A 19,311-nucleotide genomic window follows, 5' to 3' on the forward strand; every position below is an offset into this window, starting at 1 on the left:
TTACTCATTCTAGCATTATGCTAATTTTGTCATAAATGACGATGCTTTTGAATAGAAGAAGTGAATTTTTTTGTTTGTTTTTTTGAAAATCAAACGATTAATAGTATAAATGCTTTTTCAATTAAATTTAAATAAACTATCCTAAAATTATTTTTTGAACCATCCTAAATTTAAATAAACTATCCTAAAATTATTTTCTGAAGTTTTTTTTTGACACTTTTATTTTATCAATTTTGATTGTTACATAGTTATATGTATAACATTGCAGTATCATAATTTCATACGTATGGAAGTCATTTAACCATCTTAAATATTATTTTACAAATTTTATTGCTCTATTAATTAATAAAAATTAAATTAAATTAATTTAATTTAATTGAAATATAAAAAAAAGAAATTTATAATACATATTAAAACGATAATTTGTTATCATTTTCATCTATAATTAAGCAAAAATTAATGCAAATTAAATTAAATAATTTATTCGAAATAAAAAATAGGAAAATTTTATTTATTTCTTAATCATTAAAAATATCTTTTCAATATTCTTTTATGAAAAAATGAGTACTGTTGTAAATTTTGAATAATATTACAAGAATAAAAAGAAAAAACGATGAATAGTAGTAATTAATCTAAATAATAGTAATCATTAATCTTTTGTTATTGCTACAATTTACCTTAAATTGTAAAATAATTCAATTCATTTTTAAATGTTACAATTCCTTTCTAAATACTTTAAATTGCATCTTTCCTTTTGTGGGTTCAAAAAAAAAAAAAAAAGAAGGAAAGAAAGAAAGAAATTTCAAACTAATTAGTTTGTAATTGTTATTATTCACAAACTAACTTTTCTATTAAAAAAAAAAAAAAAAAAATATTTCGTTTTCATTTATTTTTTTGAATAAATTTTATTGAAATTTTTGATTGATGAAAAATGCATTTATTCAATTTACACAATTTGAGCAAAATATCTGCTTTTTTGCGCTTATTTATGTGCCAAATATTTTTGATAGAAATTTATCAAAGTATTTAGATTTAATCAATTTTTTTTCCTTTTTTTTTTTTTTTTTTTGATTGCCATATTTAAATTTGATAGTGAAAATATGTCAAATTTAAATTACAAATTTGATTTATTTTTATTTTTTTATCTTTTTTGTAAAGTAATTTTAAATCATGGAATATAATAAATATTTTATCAATTCAATAAAATTTATTATCCAATATATTAGAATATTTTTTTTTTTTTTTAACTTTGCAATTTTTTTTTTGACAATTTTCATAAAGAATTTAATTTGGGAATAATTAGTTTTTTTTTTTTTTTAATTTTTTTATTTTGCTTTTATTAAATATATTCATTTTGATTTATTTCTTTCACAATCATAAATATAAAAAAATTATTTGTTTAATATTAAGCATAAACAATCTAACTTTGATTTTTATAAAATCACTATTATATTGTATTTTGATCATCAATTAATTAATTAATTAGCTAATTAATTTAATATATTATTGTTTCATTTTGGTTTGCATAAATTAATTTGTCAATATATGTAATTTTTTCTTCAATTATAATTATTTTAAATATATTCTTTAATGTTGTATTTTGTTAATAATTTTGTCATCGATGCATAAATTATTAAAATTGAAGAATTAAAGAGAAAAAAAAAAAAGAAAAAAATTTTGTTTGTTAAAAATTTGCATAAAAAGTATTATTTTTGCAGATTTTGCTAGCGAATTATATGGAATGATCAATTAATTATTGAAATATTTTGAAATGTTAAATCAAGAAAAATCACCGATATTTAATGGTTAAACTTTACAATTTATGATATTTCTTATAAGTGCTGCAAATTGCATACCGGAAAAACTGCAAATTTCACACCGGAAAAACGGATTATTTATCGCATTCTCATCAATTTGCACACCTCAAACTATCATCTTCACAAGACAGGTAAACTTATTGTAATTTTTATTGACATCTAAATAATATTCATCAAATTATTCCTTTAATTTTAATTAAAATTTTAAGCAATCGATCATATTTCCATATTTTATTTACCTGAAATACCTGAATGAATTTTATTTTCTTTACTATCTCAATCCATTAATCATTTAATTACGAACTTATTAGCATTTTTAATAAAATAATTTATGAACAACTTCATGTATTTATTATTATTTATGAACTTTATGCATTATTAATTAATTTTTTTAATTTATAAACTTTATGTATTATTAATTAATTATTTTAATTTATAAACTTTATGTATTATTAATTAATTAGTTTAACAAGTCATATCCATTCTTGAAAGTGAAAAAAATTTTTTAACAAATTTTTCTTTTTCTGCCATTTAAATTAACTTTTAGAAATTTTATCATTATATCTTATCATTATATCACTTTCTTTTCCTAAAAAAAAAAAAGAAATGATTATCAAAAGTTTTTGCATAAATTTTTTGCATTAAAAAAATTATTTTCAACAAATATCATTAGCAATTAAAATGTACTTCAAACTTTTTCAAAATAAGAAAATTACTACTTTTTTTTTTTCAGAAATTTCACTTTTAATCATACATGTAATCTTTCTTTTCAAATTGCTAATTTATCATTTTAGTTCTTTTTTTTTCTTTTTTTACAAAATTTACGTTTTTTTTAATATATTTTTTATTTTTATATATTTATTTTAAATTCGAAATTTTTTTAAATTTAAATTTTTTTTACAAATTATTTTAACAATATGATTTAAAGGAATTTTTTTCAGGAAATATTTGCAAAATTGAATAGATTAAAATAATGCATCAGTAGGAAAATTAATTAGCGTTAATTTTAATCAACAATTTTATTTATTTATTTATTTTCTTTTTTTTTTGAAATGATTTATTTATCATAACTTAAGTCATAGTTTAAAGTTATAAGTTAAATTATCATAGTTTAATATATCGTAAGTATCATAATTAAAATTGTTTTCTAAAATGACTTTAATTTTTTTTTTTTTTTTTACAATCATATTTTAAAATACTTTTAGAAAAATGTCTTAGAATGAAAAAAAAAAAAAAAAAAAGAATAAAATTCTTTTCTAAAATTATATAAAATTATTTAATGAATATCATTTTTCTCAAATAAAAAGAAAGTAAAATTTTTTTTTAATGACTTAATTTTTAATTAGTATAATTTCTATAAAATTATCAATATTATTGATATAACTTTAATGATTATCCTGAAAAAAAAAAAAAAAAAGATAACAAAGTATTTTCAATTTATCTAATCACTAACAACAAACTTTTGCAGTAATTAAATTAGCTAACACTTAATAATTTCATTTTTAATTTATTCAAAAAATTATTGAAAATAAATTTTATGATAAATTACAGCATTGTTTACTTTTATCATTTTGAGCATTAAAATAAAATGCTTCAATCGAAATTTGATGATGAAAAGGAAGGAAAAAGCATAAAATGATTTGAAATTACTAAACTGATTGCTTGCTTATGCATTTGAAATTTTAATTTAAACATAATCTCATTTTAAATTTTTTTGTTTTTCAATTTATATTTGTCTTCCTTCTCTTCTTTTCATTTTATCTTTTCCTTCTTTTTTTTTTTTTTAATTCAAACTTTTTTAAAAATAAATTTATGCAAATTTTTTTACTTCAAATCGAAATTAAATTATAATGCACAAACGACGAACATTCATCGTTTCACTAAGTTTTACTTTTTTATTTTTATTTTTCCTACAACATTTATCATTTTCATCTTTCACAGTCTTTTAAAAATTAAACATTTTCGTTTCTTTTTTTTTTTTTTTAATAAATTTTTTTTTTAAATTATTGATTATATTCCATTTTGTTAATTTTGATAAAATTTATCAACCAAAAAATAATTTTATCAATTTCAAAAATTATAATAATCATTCCAAAGCATTTTTTTTTGAGCATAAAATATCCATTGATAATGATGAATGAATAAAATTATTTTCATTTTAATTCTTAAACAATTTTTTTTTTTTTTAAAGTATTAATTAATTTCAAATTAATTTAGATACAATAACAGAAATCAAAAATATATTAATCAATATGAGTTTGCTTATCAAAAATTTATTTATTTTTCATTTCTAACATATAACTTTTTTTTTCTTTAAAAAAAAAAAAAGAAAAATCAATTATCTATGAGCAAATTAAAAATTTAATAAATTAAATATTAAAAAAAAAATAAAATAGTAATATTTATTAAGCAGATTGGTACACCTAAAAATAATTATTTGTTTTTTTCAAAAATGTTTCAAAATTATATTTATGCGATTGCTCCTAAAATAGTTATTTTAGAAAAAAAAAAGTTTATTTAAAATTGGAAATCAATTTTTTTTTTCTCTTTTCTTCACTAATCTAGAAATAAAAAAAAAAAAAAAGAGAAAAAACTCTTCAAAATTGATGATGACAAAGTGAGAAAAAAGTTTAATTTATCTATTTACAGAAAGAAAGAGAGAGAGAGGGAGAGAGGGAAAGAGAAAGAAAGACAGAGAGAGGGAGAGAGAGAGTGAAATAAGAAATAAACTAGAAAATTGCTTTTGCTTCTCGAAAAAAAGAAAAAAAAAACATACATATTGTATTTCTAAATTATGTGATTTCTTCCATCTATAAATAAAATTTGTTGAAATTTTTATTTTTCAAAACTTTTTTTTTTCAACATTTCAACAAAAATTTTTTTTTTTTAAGAAAAAAAAGGAAAAATAGAAAAAAAAATGAACAAATAAATGATATATTTAAAAAAAATTTTTATATGTTTTATAATCTAATTGCAATATATTTAAAAATTATTTTTTGATTTTTTTTTTTAATTCTATCGAATTAAATTGTTCTATCATTTTTGCATAATTTGTTGAAGAAGACAGAATTTGATTAAACTTTTAATTTTATTTTCATTGATTTTTCCTTTTTCAAAAAAAAAAAAGAGAGATTTAGCATCGTTAGCTTAGATATTGTTATATTCTTAAAATTGCTACTTCAAAAAAAAAAAAAAGTTTCTAAACTTTAGAAGCTTAATTGATAGGTTTATCAATTTACAATTTACTCATCTAATTAGCATTGCTTATTGTTATATCAAATTAAAATTTTGCTTGTAAAATTTTCACTTTTCATCTTTTCTACATCTTTTGTTAGAAATATTTTTAACTCAAAAATTTTTAAATCAAATAATTCAGTCATTTGAAAAATACTATTTGTTTCATTTTTAGCTGTGAATTCTAAATTAATTATTCATATTAAAATATTAATTTGATACGAAATGATAAGCTCAAATTAAAAACTAAAAACTTTCGTTTTTATTTAAAAAAATAAAAATATGCTTTAGACTTGTTTATTTACAATTTTTAGTTAAGAAATAAACAATAATTTGAAAAATTATAGCAATCATAGTAAACAATTTTAAAATGAGTAAATGAAAAAAGGACACATTTGATTGTCACACAGAGAGAGAGAGAGAGAGAGAGAGAGAGAGAGAGGGAGAGAGAGAGCTAAATGTTGAAGTAATTTAATTCAAAGAATTTCCTTCATTTTCTTCTTTTATTGCTGGCAAAGTAATGTGTAAATAAATAAATGATCGAGAAATGATTGAACTGATCTAATGATTAGCCAAGAAAAAAATAATTTTTTAGCTAAATTAATTAATTTATTCTAACATTTATTTATTTATTTATTTATTTTTCCTTCTATAATCATTTATATTCAAATCTTAGCAATTTGAATTTAATTTAATTTAATTTCGGTGTATTAAATAGTTTTAGCAAAATTTAAGAGTAGCAAAATATAATTTACTAGGGCACTACTAAATTGAAGCAATTTTGGCTAAATTTTAAATTTAAAAAAAAATTTTTTAAACTTTAATTTTAAAATAAAACAAATGCTTTTTTCTTTTCTCATTTTAGCTTCAATTATAGGATTTTATCATAGCAAAAGAAAAAAAAAAAGAACTGCAAAATTTCATAAATTTAAAGCAAAAAAAAGATTTCAAAGTAAAATTAAAGAGTAAAATTAATTTATTATTTCAATTTAACTATTCACAGCTTTTAATTAGTCTTTAATTATTGTCAAATCAAAGTTTCACCTCGAACTTTTTGTAAATAATGAATTGATTAATTAGCATCAAATTAAAAGTATTATTTTTATATATTTCTTGAAGAATCGCAATGATTTCTATAATAATAAACTCTAAACTCTAATTAATGAGGTCATAAGGTTAAGTAAGTTTGATGATAATTCAATATTATTCGCAAGCAACTGATTTCATTTAACTTAGAAGCTAATTCAAATTTATCAAAATCTAACTGATAGCTTTTGGATATTAGTGTTTGAAATCATTTTATCAGTTTGATAACTAAAAAATAATTTACAAAAAAAAAAAAAAAAAGGAAGCTTTATTTATCTGAAAAATAATTGATTATGCAGAAGAAAAAAGGATAAACAGATCTTTTAAATGCAATTGTAAATTATTATCAGAAATAAGGCTATCATTTCAGTAATTAGTGAATTTGTGAAAGAAACTGATTTATAATAATAATAATGATAACAATAATAATAACGTTAATAATAATAATGATAATAATAATGACAATGGTAATAATAATAATGATAGGAATGATAATAACAATAATGATAATAATAATACATTAGCTTATTATTTACAGCAAAAGTTATTCTTAAAAAAAGATAACAAATATTCTGAAATTGAAAGAAACATTATCTATTACTCATTATTATTGTCTAATTATTAAATTTATATTTCATTTTAATTTTTTAATCATTATTTTATTTCTCATATCCATTGTTGACCTATAGTTGATCAATCGATGACAAATGTAAAAATTAAAAGTGATAAATTAAATTAAAAATCAATAATGATAATTACCCAATTTCTCACTTATAAAATTATCATATTCACCAATAAAACAAAACAAAAAAAAAAATACCAGAAATTATCAGAAACATTAAATTAATTTCAATAAATGTACAAATTTGTTATTCTCCTTTTTCTTTTTCATTTTTTTTTTTTTTTTTTTATCATTTTCGTTTTATCATTTATTGTAGAAATAAAACATTTTATATTATCAAAAAAAAGAATAAAATTTTTTTTAAAAAAAATTTTTATATTTAAATTAAATAAAATGAAATTTTTTTCTTCTGAATAATTAATAATGAGAAGAATATGCTTAAAAATTTTATCAATTTTATTATATTAGAAAAAAAATTTTTTCTTTTTTTTTTTAAATGAATTGAATTTTTATAAAAATATTAAATAAAAAAAAAAAAAATTGAATATTTAAATTACAGGTTATCATCACGGGGCAATTATCACGTTCTCAGGTACGTGCAATTATGTCACGTTTTGATTCGTATTCACGTGAAGAGCAGAAAGCATTTATCAATGGTTTCCTGGGAATGATTTATGATAATTATGATACCACAAGACGTATTCAAAGTACCGTTGATGGTATCAATCGTATTGTTATCACCATTCTTATCATTTTACTTCTGTCTGCCACTATTGCATTATTATTTGCCTGTATAATGGGTTGTCGAAGGTATCAACATTATACCTTTCAAAGCCTAAATAGGCCTAAATCAGAACCTATCGAAATATAATTTTAATTTTAGGATTATTATTGCTATTATTTATTTCTTCTTTTCATGGAAATCTCTTTCTTTTTTACATTTTTTAAACTTTTCATAAAATATTTTTTACTTTTAGCTATTTTTTATTTTTTATTTTTTTTTTTGCTTTTTGCATTAATTTAATTTACTATTGTGAAATGTAAAAAAGAGCAAAAAAAACGAAAAAAAATTGTTGGATAAATAAGTGAGAAAAAAATTTTTTTTTTTTTTTGATATTTAATTTTAGCATATTTCAAAAAAAAAAAAAAATGAGCTTAAAAGCTTTAAAAATAATATTTGTGCATGTTTGTTTAAATGTAAGTTTCATTATAAAGAATTAATCAAATTTTTTTTTTTGCTAAAGTAAATTTATCTTTTTAAAACATCGCTTCATTTCATTCGTTTTCTTTTTAAGAAAAAATTTTATTAAAAAAAATTTTTTTTTTTTTTTTGGTTGTTTTGAAAAAATTTAAAATTGTAAAAAATTAATTATATATTTTGTTGCATTAATTGAAAAATTATTGTTCTATCTTTCTCCTTTTCATCTTTCATTTTTTAGCTTTTCAAAATAAGCTTATTATTTATAAATTATTAAAATTGCCAAAGAAAATTTTACACTTAGAAATGATTTAAATTGATAATACCATTTTATTTATAATTTTTGATTTTTTTTTGGTTCGGATGTTTATGTTATGAAAAAATTTTTTTATAAGAATTTGTTAATAATTTAAACAATTTAATTTTTGAATCAAAAACAAAAAAAGAATGATTAATTTTTTTTTCAATTAAAAAAAAAAAGGGAGAAGAGATGAATTGATTAATTAAGACATAAATATTTTAGAGTTAAGTTAATAACAAAGTACAGTAAACTGAGATGATGATGATGATACTGATAAGGTTAGAATATAAATACTTATAATTGAAATTAAAAGATTACAATTACTAATTTATAATTACTAAATTACTTAAGTATAAAACGATAGTCTAATATTTCAGATAACGGAAATAATAAAACATTCGAACCATAAATGAAATAAATTTGAAATATATTTATAAATTATTGTTGTATTTTTTGCTCTAAATATTACACACTGCGATTTAACTATTTGCTAATTTCATATTTAATATTTTATTTAAATTTATGCAATTTTTTCTTTCTCTTTTTTTTTATTTTGTTTTTTTTAGAAAATGCAAATTAATTTTGTGTTCGTATTGAAATGATTAGATGGCAAATATTTGAAATAAAAAAAAAAAAAAGATGAAATTTAATTTTAAAAAAAATTGTTTTTTCTTTTTCAGGAAACTAAATAATAAGTAAAACTTAATTAAAGTCTTCCTAAAATAAATATTTATAATAATCTAAAAGTTAGCATAAATATTTCTATGAATAAATGATAAAACTTAGGAAAAAAATTTTTTTTTTTGGTTAAATTTTTTTAAAAAAAATTATAATTTTAAATTAGTCGAATGCAAATTTATGTTTGCTAATATTTGTTTTTTTTTTCTTTTTTTAACTATAACGAAATGAAATAAAACAATCGAAAATTTAAAATGTTCAAATTCTGTGGATAATTCTGAAAAAATCAATAATTCAATATAAACAAAAAAAAAAGAAATTAATTTTCTCTCAAAAGTCTTTTCTTTTCCTTTTTTTTTTTTTTTTTGTTAATATATTAAAATTAAAATTTTTTTTTAAATTATTATTTCTAGTATAAACAAATATGAAAGTAGAAAAAAAAAGCAAATGAAAACTATGCAAAAAGGCTTTTTTTTTTAATCAAAAATATCACAAACAAACAATTTATTTTAACTTTGAACAACAAAAAATAAATTTTTATTAGAATTAAAAAAAAAAAATGGAACAAAAAATTTTTGAAAAATAAATTATACAAATCGAATCAAAAATAAAATAAAAAAGACAATAAAATGAATCAATTAATAAAAAATTGAAAGATTTTTCTTCCTTTTTTTTTCTGTCAATCTCTCTCTCTCTCTCTCTCTCTTATCATTATCAATCAAAATTAACAAATTTATTTTCGAGAATTATTTGAGAAAGAGGGAAGGAGAGAAAGAGAGAGAGAGAGAGAATAAAAAAAAGTATTTGCTATAGAAATATTAAATTTTAGTTTTTATTAACTGTTTAAAATTTGATTCAGCTATTATGAAAAAATGAAGCGCAAAATTACATTACTTGTATATTTCGTTGCATAAAGCGCATTAGTCGAATTTTTAACGAAATATGCAATACTATTAAAATATCAATTAATGATACAAGAATTAAAATAGTATATAAATTTATCAAAATTATTGTACCATAAGCGTTATCAATTGATATCATTATCAGATTGTTATTGTTTGTGCAACGATATTTGATATAAATTTAATTATTATTTGTCGCTTTTTTTTTTTTGCACTCTTTTGATAGCAATCAAGAATGTCAACCTTAAAAAAAAATGATTGAAAATTAGTAAAATAAATAAAAAAAAAAATTTCAAAAAGAAATAATATTATATTTTATTAAAAAAAAATTTTTTTTGTTTTTTTCACTTCAAAAAATTAATGCAATTTTTAATTGATATAATTACTAAACTTAATCAATTAAAAATTAACTCATCAATTTTAATTTTATATGATTATTTTAAAGCCAAACAATAGTTTCAAGAACAATAAGAGCTTAATCAATTTAACTTTTTAATTTTATATGATTATTTTAAAATTTTAATTTTATATTATTAATTTTATATGATTATTTTAAATTTTAATTTTATATTATTAATTTTATATGATTATTTTAAATTTTATTTTATATTATTAATTTTATATGATTATTTTAAAGCCAAACAATAGTTTCAAGAACAATAAGAATGTCAATAACAATAAGAACAATGAGAATAATTTTTTTAAAAAAAAGGAAAAAAATAATAGTAATTTTATATTTTACCATGTACTTATTCGTACGACCAATCTCACAATTAAATAATTTAATTATAATTAAATTTTTTTTTAAATTGCAGTTTTTAAACAAAAAAAAAATTCAAATTTTTTATTTATCAATCGTATTTAAAAAGTGTTAATTCAATTGCAATTATTCATTGTTTACAAATCATACATTTATGATAATTAGCTTCGATAATCAGTGATAACATTTAAAATAGAAATGGTAGTACTAAGTGTTGTTATCAGTAAATTGATTAACTGATATATGTAATATCACTCACATAAGGCACTAAATAATTTCTAGAAAAATCTGTAATTAATTCTTATTGATTGCAATCAATGTTTACAATAATAATTCTATCATTTATATTTCTAAATTATGTGTTAAATTTTAGCAAAATTTTTTGATGACAAAATCAGAAATTCAAGCTAATAAAGGGAAAAAAGCAAGAAAGAGTAGCAGTTCGTCTGAAATTATTTTTGATGACAAAGTGCAGAAACTTCAACAATTAATTGCCAATTTGGGAATCGAAATGCATCCTATGATGGTCAATTTAATAAATTTCATTCACATTATTTAATAATTAATTAATGAATGTGAGAGAATCTGAATCAGATACGCTAGTTGCGGAGAATCTGAATCAGATACACTAGTTGCGGAGAATCTGAATCAGATACACTAGTTGCGGAGAATCAGAATCAGATACACTAGTTGCGGAGAATCAGAATCAGATACACTAGTTGCGGAGAATCAGAATCAGATACACTAGTTGCGGAGAATCAGAATCAGATACACTAGTTGCGGAGAATCTGAATCAGATATACTCGTTGTGAAGAATCTAAAACAGATCAGAATCAGATATACTCGTTGTGAAGAATCTAAATCAGATCAGAATCAGATATACTCGTTGTGGAGAATCTGAATCAGATCAGAATCACATATACTCGTTGTGGAGAATCAGAATCATATATACTCTTCGTGGAGGATCAGAATCAGATATACTCTTCGTGGAGGATCAGAATCAGAAATACTCGTCGTGGAGAATCTGAATCAGATATTTTCTCTGCGGAAAAGCAAAATCCGATACTTTCTCTGCGGAAAACAGAATCACATATACTCGATGCGGAAAATCAGAATCAAATACTCTCGTCTTAGAAAAGCAGAATCAGATACTTTCTCTGCGGAAAAGCAGAATCAGAGATACTCTCTCCCTTCCTAAACCCATTTTTATTATCCTTAATAATACTTACGACATTTATGTTACCTTTAATTATTTATTTACAGGTATGAACTTTTATAGAAGTAAATAATTAAAACAAAAAAAAAAAGTGCAGTTGTTGATTAATTAATTAACATTAAATATTTAGAATGAACAAAATGACTGTTATGATGATGAATTAGAATTAAGAGAAGAAAATTATTTTGGACGACTTTCTGAATTTTTCATCGAAAACAGATTACTCAAAAAATCAGGTAGTAAACATAAAAGGAATAAATAAATTTTTCTCTTTTTACATCAAAAAAAAAAAATCAGAAATAAAAAATCTGAAATTTGTAATCAAATTTTAATGAAATAAAAAAATAGCATAAAATTACTATGCAAAAAAAAAAATTCATAAATTATTATAAAATTTTTATTTTTATTTTTTTTTAGGTGATTATATGATTTCTCGTACACACAATGATAATTTCCGCTTTTCATTAATGTCTGAAAATTATCAAATATATCATTTATCAATTATCAAATTTGATGGAATATACAGTTTTGAAAATGCCATCTATCCATTAGCTACTTCTTTAGCTGGATTAATTCACAAATGTATTCAAAGTCCTGTAAGTTAAACTAAATTATTATCTAATTTAAACAAAACAATCATTTTAAAACTTTTTTCAAAAAAAGAAAAAAAGTTTTTCAGATGAATATCTTATCAGCAATATTACAAACAAACGTAATATTACGTCATTTTATCAATCCAAATATCAATGATAAGAGTGATTATAGTATAATTGGTTTATTCCTAAATGAAAATGATATTATCAAAAAAGATAATCTTATTGCAAGAGGAAAAATTGCTGATGTAATTAAATTTTTGACATTTAAAAAAAAAAAAAAATTTAGCATTGTTAAATTATTCCAAAAAAAAAAAAAATTAATTAATTAATTATTTATTTAAATTATTTTTGGAAAAGTTTTTATATTTTTCAAAAATTAATGCTAATTTATGTATTTCCTATAAGTTAAACTAAATTATTATGTAATTTAAACAAAACAATGATTTTAAAACTTTTTCAAAAAAAAGAAAAAGTTTTTCAGATAAATTATTATGAATCGAATTTTTTGTTTTTGCAATTAATTAATTATTCCTTTTTTTTTAAAAAAAAAAAAACAGCAATATTTCTACAATAATCACTGATACTATTATTATTATTTGGCTAATAAAATTATAAATAAAATAAAAATTTTAAATTCTTTTCAAAATATATTTATATTTTAATTATTTTAAATTTTAAAATGAGAATATTTTGATTAAAATTTTCAAAAACTATTCGTAGTTTTTAAATAAAACTCAACGAATTTTTTTTTTCTTTTTTTGTAATTAATCAATAATTTCATTTTGTTGAATTTTAATCTTTGATTAAATAATTTTTCCTTTTTTTTTTTCATTTAATTTTCGTAAAAATTTTTTCAAAAATATTTTAAAAAATTTGACGTAATTTTTTTTTAAAAAAAAGATTAATAATTATAGTGTTTTGTTGGTAGATTATTTACAAAAAACAAATGTGAACAAGTGATAATTAAAATAATGCATAAATACAATCATAATGAACTCAATAAAATTTGTCAGGTAAAAAAATAAAATTTTAATTTTTAAAGTGCAAAAAAATTTTTATTTCAACAAATGCAAAATAAAGTTTTAAAAATAAAATTTTATGATATTAAAAAAAAAAAAAGAAAAAAATTATGACATTAAATTATTATGATTTAATATTATCAAATAATTTCTGATTTGATTTAATTTAATTCAAATCGAATTCAAATTTAATCTCTGATTTAATTTAATTCAAATTGAATTCAAATTTAATTTCTAATTTTAGGAGTTGCATATTTCAAATGTATTACGACGATTCACAGCCATTGAATCGATTGTAGCGGCGCAATGTGTACAAATATTTCAATCACCATATATGATCATTTATCCATTCATGAACTGTGGCTCATATCTAAATTTTGCGCAGCGCATGGGACAAAGTCTTACTTTTAAAAATAAGATAGAAGTAAGTATATTCTGATGAGGTATTCTTTAACCTTATGCTTAGGTTTATTTATTATTAATATAAATATTAAATGAATATGCGCTAATGTCTCATTTAGGCAGCACAGACAATTGCGCATGCTTTATCTGATATGCATTTTCTGGGATTATTGCATTGTAACATTGGAGCTAGAAATATATTTGTAAGAAAAGAACTAATTACTAGTTCAAAGGTCAAGAGTTATTCGTCATCATATTGCTATAAGTATTATTTGGGTGACTTTCGTGACTCTCATATTGGAAAGTAAGTAATAATTTAAATTTTTACAATTTTTTTTTTTTTTTAAATTTTTTTTCTGTTTTTTTTTTTTTAAAGAAATTTTTGTATTAATGTCAGATTAAATTATATAAATGATATGTTTATTAGTAGAGAATTTTTTTTTTAATTAAATTTTGAAAAAAAAAAAAAAAAGAGAGAGAAAAAGATTTTTTTAAGAATCAAAGAAGTAAAACCTAAAAAATTGAGAAATATTCGTTGGCTTGCACCGGAAGTATTTAAAACGAAACAATTAACAGAATGTACCGATGTGTTTGCATTTGGCATTACACTTTATGAAATTTTCACCGGAAATTTACCGTATTTCTCGATGAGTATCGAAGAGATACAAAGTAAACTGATAGCTGGACATAGAATACGACCTGGTTAGTAGATTATCAATTATCAATTTTATCACTTCACTATAACATCTTTTTTTTATTTAAAAGATTAAAAAATACACTATTAAATTTGCTATTGAAATTTTAAATTTAATTTCTTGCATAATTTTAAATCATTTATTGCATTTATGATAACAAATAACTATAACAGAAAAGTAAACTGATAGCTGGACATAGAATACGACCTGGTTAGTAGATTATCAATTATCAATTTTATCACTTCACTATAACATCTTCTTTTTTTTATTTAAAAGATTAAAAAATACACTATTAAATTTGCTATTGAAATTTTAAATTTAATTTCTTGCATAATTTTAAATCATTTATTGCATTTATGATAAGAAATAACTATAACAGAAAAGTAAACTGATAGCTGGACATAGAATAGATTATCAATTATCAATTTCATCACTTCACTATAACATCTTTTTTTTATTTAAAAGATTAAAAAATACACTATTAAATTTGCTATTGAAATTTTAAATTTAATTTCTTGCATAATTTTAAATCATTTATTGCATTTATGATAACAAATAACTATTAACAGTATTAGCTAAATAAAAAATAAAAAAGTGTTATTTTTTTGAAAAATAAAATTTTTTGATTTTTGAAAAATTTTCGATAAATAATAGTTAATAAAGAAAATACAAAAAAATTTCAGAAATGCGTGATATTAAATTACCTCAAAATGTACTGAAATTAATGAAACGTTGTTGGCGTACGGACGTAAGTGAACGACCAACAATGAATGGTATTTGGCTAGAATTAAGAGCAATTAGAAATAGTTTAATTTTTAAACAACAATATGCTAAATTTAATTTTCAACAAAAAACAATTTAAAAATTTTTAAAAAAATTCTTAAATGCAATATTATTCTCTTCGATTTTCTTTTTTTTTTTTTTCTTCTATTAGATAACCATTTTAATATAAAAATTAAAATTTTGATAATTGCATTAAATTAATTTTTTTCTCTTGCCAAAAAAAAAATATCTTTGATATTTTACTAAAAAGAAGAAAATTAAAATTTGTAAAAGAGAAATTTAATTAAAAAATAAATTGCAAACATTAATCTCATAGCAATTTTAATATAAGAGAAATGGAAAAATTAAATGCAAACAAATAGAATTAATTTTTTTTGTTCATATTGAATTTTATTATTAATATTATTCAAATAAATAAAAGTGCTCTCATAAACAAATATCAAATTTTTTTTTTTCCTTTATTAGCATCAATAAATTGCTAATAAAGCATTATTTGAAGCTTTAATTATCACAAAAAAAAAAAAAAAACATTGTAATTAATTTATTTTAATTTTTAAACTAATTTTTTTTTTTGAAAATTCCTTAATTTCAATAAATGTTTGATAAAAGATAAAATGAATTTTAGTTATTTTTTCAACTATGCCAGGTAAGGAAAGGATGTATCATTGAGTTAAATTAAAATTTCATCAGCAAAATTAATAAAACTTTTAATTAATCATGGTTTTAATTCAATTTAGGAAATAAAATTAAATTTTATTTCAAATTTAAATTTTGATTTTTTTTAAAAATCTTAAAATTTGTAATAGTTTTTTTTTTTTTTTTTTTTTTTTACATTAAAGAAGGAAATTGGTTCTAAATTATCAATTTTAAATAGCATTTTTTTTTTTTTTTGAGATTTACCTAACTGCTAAAAGTCAATTATCTTTTCAACATTTAAAAGGAATATTCAAAAATTGAATGATAGATCAAAGAAAGGCTATCAACCGTTAAAGGTATTGAAAGTAAAATCATATGCTTATTCATTTGCTATTCGATGAAGCATAAAATTCAAAGTACTTTTCCATTAAGCTTTAATCAGCACATCTAAACTAAACTATCATAGAATAAAATATAATACTGCTTAAGCTTTTAAAGAAAAAAAAAAATATTTTGTTATATATTTAAAAAAAAAAAAAACTTTTATTTCAACTTGAATTATAATTGCTAATTGCTCTAATTATTGGTAAAGTTAATCTTGCATTAATTGAAATGAATTTAGTTATTTTTGTGTGTATTTTATTTTTGTTTATTTTGTCGTTTGTTTATTTTATCCGACTAATCGATAAATTTGAGCAAATAAAGTTAAATTATTAATTTTTATTGCAAAAATAAATAATTTTAACCAATTTTTGCATTAATTTTTCTTTCTTTTTTTTTTTTTTTTTTTTTTTTTTTTAATTCTGATGATAATAATGGCTTATTAAGCAAAAATTTTATTTTAATTTATTTTTGTGATAAAAAATAGGAATTATTAATCATTATTAAAAGTTAAAGTTGGTTTGTTATTAAAACTAATTATTAAATGTTAGAAAGAATTTGAATCCTTTAATATCAAAAAATTTGTAAAATGATTTCTTGAAATAAATTTAACATTTTTGTTGCTTAATTATCCAAAATATATAACTTTTGTTGAAAAATTTTTCGAGATCAAGAATCAAATACTATTTTTACAAATATTTAATTAAAATCTAAAACAATTATTTAAAGAAAATTTCCAAAATTTTGATTAATTTGATAAGAAGTGACATTGTATATAAGTTAAAAAAAAAAGAATATTCTTCAAAATACGAATAAACAATTAAATAATTATTTAAAAAAGAAAATAATAAAATAAATATTTCAAAAAAAAAGACAAAAATCTTTTTTTTTTAAAAGGTCATTTTTTTTTTAAATAAATTAAAATTGCTAAAATTGTATGTTTTCCTCCTTTTTTTTTTGCAAATAAAATGATAGTTTTTTGAGAGAGAGAGAGGGAGAGGAAGAGAGAGAGAGTATGTTATGATTTTTTTTTTTTTTGCTCATTTCTTGTTAATTTTAATAAAAATAAAATTTTAAACAAAAATTTATTTTTATTTTTATAACAAATAAAAAAATGATAAAAATTATTTTAATTGAAAATGCAATACAAAAAAAAAAAAAAAATATATTAATAATTTGTGATTTCAAATAGTTAATTTTAATTTTTTCATTTTAAATTAATTATTTAGTAATTTTTCTTTTTCTCACTTTTTCGAAGACATTAAATTTTAAATTAAAAAAAAAAAAATTTTCAACAAAAATTGATAAAATTAAATATTATTATAATGAATTGATGCATTTCATCTGATTGTGCACAAAATTTTGATTCCATTGGGATTAGCAACAGAAATGCTTGAATAACACGCGGCAATGATTAATTTTAACTGATAGAATCTTGAAATTTGTATGGTTGCCAGGCCAGCTTGGCCATCATTACTTTATTGGCTGAGTACAAATTTTACAGCACATTAGGCTCAAAAGTAAAGTAAAAGCCAAAAGAGAGAGAGACAGGGAGAGAGAGAGAGGGAGAGAGAGAGAGGTTAAATGCTTGATAATACCCAAAGGAAACCGAAATGAGTAATATAATAATGAATGAATTGATCAACTCAACAATATCCCACTTCTGATTCATTTATGTGAGCTAATGCTATCTGACAGTTTTAGAATTCATTAACACTATTTACACTTGTTAATTCTCGATAATTTTATTTTAAATAAGTGATAATGATAAGGTTAGCCTAAAAATAGCTACTTAGATGATAAAAATAAGTGATAATGATAAGATTAATGATAAGATTGGCCTAAAAATAGCTACTTAGATGATAAAAATAAGTGATAATGATAAGATTAATGATAAGATTGGCCTAAAAATAGCTACTTAGATGATAAAAATAAGTGATAATGATAAGATTAATGATAAGATTAGCCTAAAAATAGCTACTTAGATGATAAAAATAAGTGATAATGATAAGATTAATGAAATAAGTGATAATGATAAGATTAATGATAAGATTAGCCTAAAAATAGCTACTTAGATGATAAAAATAAGTAACTAATTATTTTATTTATAAAAATAAGTGATAATGTTTTTTCTAAAAAAGAAAAAAAATTTTTATTTAGAATGAATTTTAATATTTTTAATATTAATATTTTCAATATACTTTTAATGCTAATAAATTTTAATATATTAGAATTAATTTTAATATTCTAATTCTCTTTGTTTATCAAATTTTTATTTTTGAAATTTTTTATTGTAACATTTACAATATCTTTAATGCTAATCAAATAAATAAACGCATTCACTCAAATTTTCCATCAAAAATAAAAAGTTTACAAAAAAAAAAAATTAAAGGACACAAATTTGTTTGTTTGGTTTTTTTTTTTTTTTTTGTTCTTTAATGCATTACTTCAAAAAAAAAAATTCAACAATTCAATTATTGTTTTAATTTAAATTTAATTTACCCTTCTTGGCTCATTTTTAATAAAAATGAGCCAAGAAGTTTAGCTTTTCCTGAATTTTAGCATCCGTAAAAAGTGACCTACTCATATCTTAAAATTATATCACACAGATTGTTGACAAAACGAATTGCATTAATGCATGAAATACACATGCATGCATGCATGTGTATGTATGTATGTGTGTGTGTGTGTATGTGTGTGTATGTGTGTATGTGTGTGTGTTGTGTGTATGTGTGTGTGTGTGTGTGACAAGCGATAATATCAGTGAAACATACACGAAATGAAATACATTTTGATAAAAATTTTACGAAAAAAAAATCTTTTCCTCATTTTCAATGAAAAGTTCCGCCCATTTGCAAATTTGAAAATTTTTTTTTTTCATTTAATATCAAAAAGCTATTCGATCTGATCTGATCTGATACCCATCCATCACCTTTCAACGGTTCTTTTATTCTTTTTATAAAATTAAAACTTTCAAATTCTTAT

At 19.5% G+C, this 19,311-nt stretch overlaps 2 protein-coding genes across 2 annotated transcripts; both read left to right on the forward strand.

Moving 5' to 3' along the window:
• Positions 1-1,822: 1,822 nt before the first annotated feature.
• On the forward strand, positions 1,823-11,732 carry Bm1603 (Uncharacterized protein; the record flags this gene model as incomplete). The annotated part of the gene is made up of 3 exons (XM_043076292.1): positions 1,823-1,948; positions 7,319-7,569; positions 11,465-11,732. The coding sequence occupies 3 exons, from the start codon at positions 1,823-1,825 to the stop codon at positions 11,730-11,732; spliced, it is 645 nt and encodes a 214-aa protein (XP_042932226.1).
• Positions 11,733-13,381: 1,649 nt separating this feature from the next.
• On the forward strand, positions 13,382-14,538 carry Bm1577 (Uncharacterized protein; the record flags this gene model as incomplete). The annotated part of the gene is made up of 4 exons (XM_043076293.1): positions 13,382-13,423; positions 13,674-13,853; positions 13,951-14,135; positions 14,328-14,538. The coding sequence occupies 4 exons, from the start codon at positions 13,382-13,384 to the stop codon at positions 14,536-14,538; spliced, it is 618 nt and encodes a 205-aa protein (XP_042932227.1).
• Positions 14,539-19,311: the final 4,773 nt, after the last annotated feature.

This window comes from Brugia malayi (genome assembly GCF_000002995.4).
Source record: "Brugia malayi strain FR3 genome assembly, contig: Bm_v4_Chr1_scaffold_001, whole genome shotgun sequence".
Classification (NCBI taxonomy): Eukaryota; Metazoa; Nematoda; class Chromadorea; order Rhabditida; family Onchocercidae; genus Brugia; species Brugia malayi.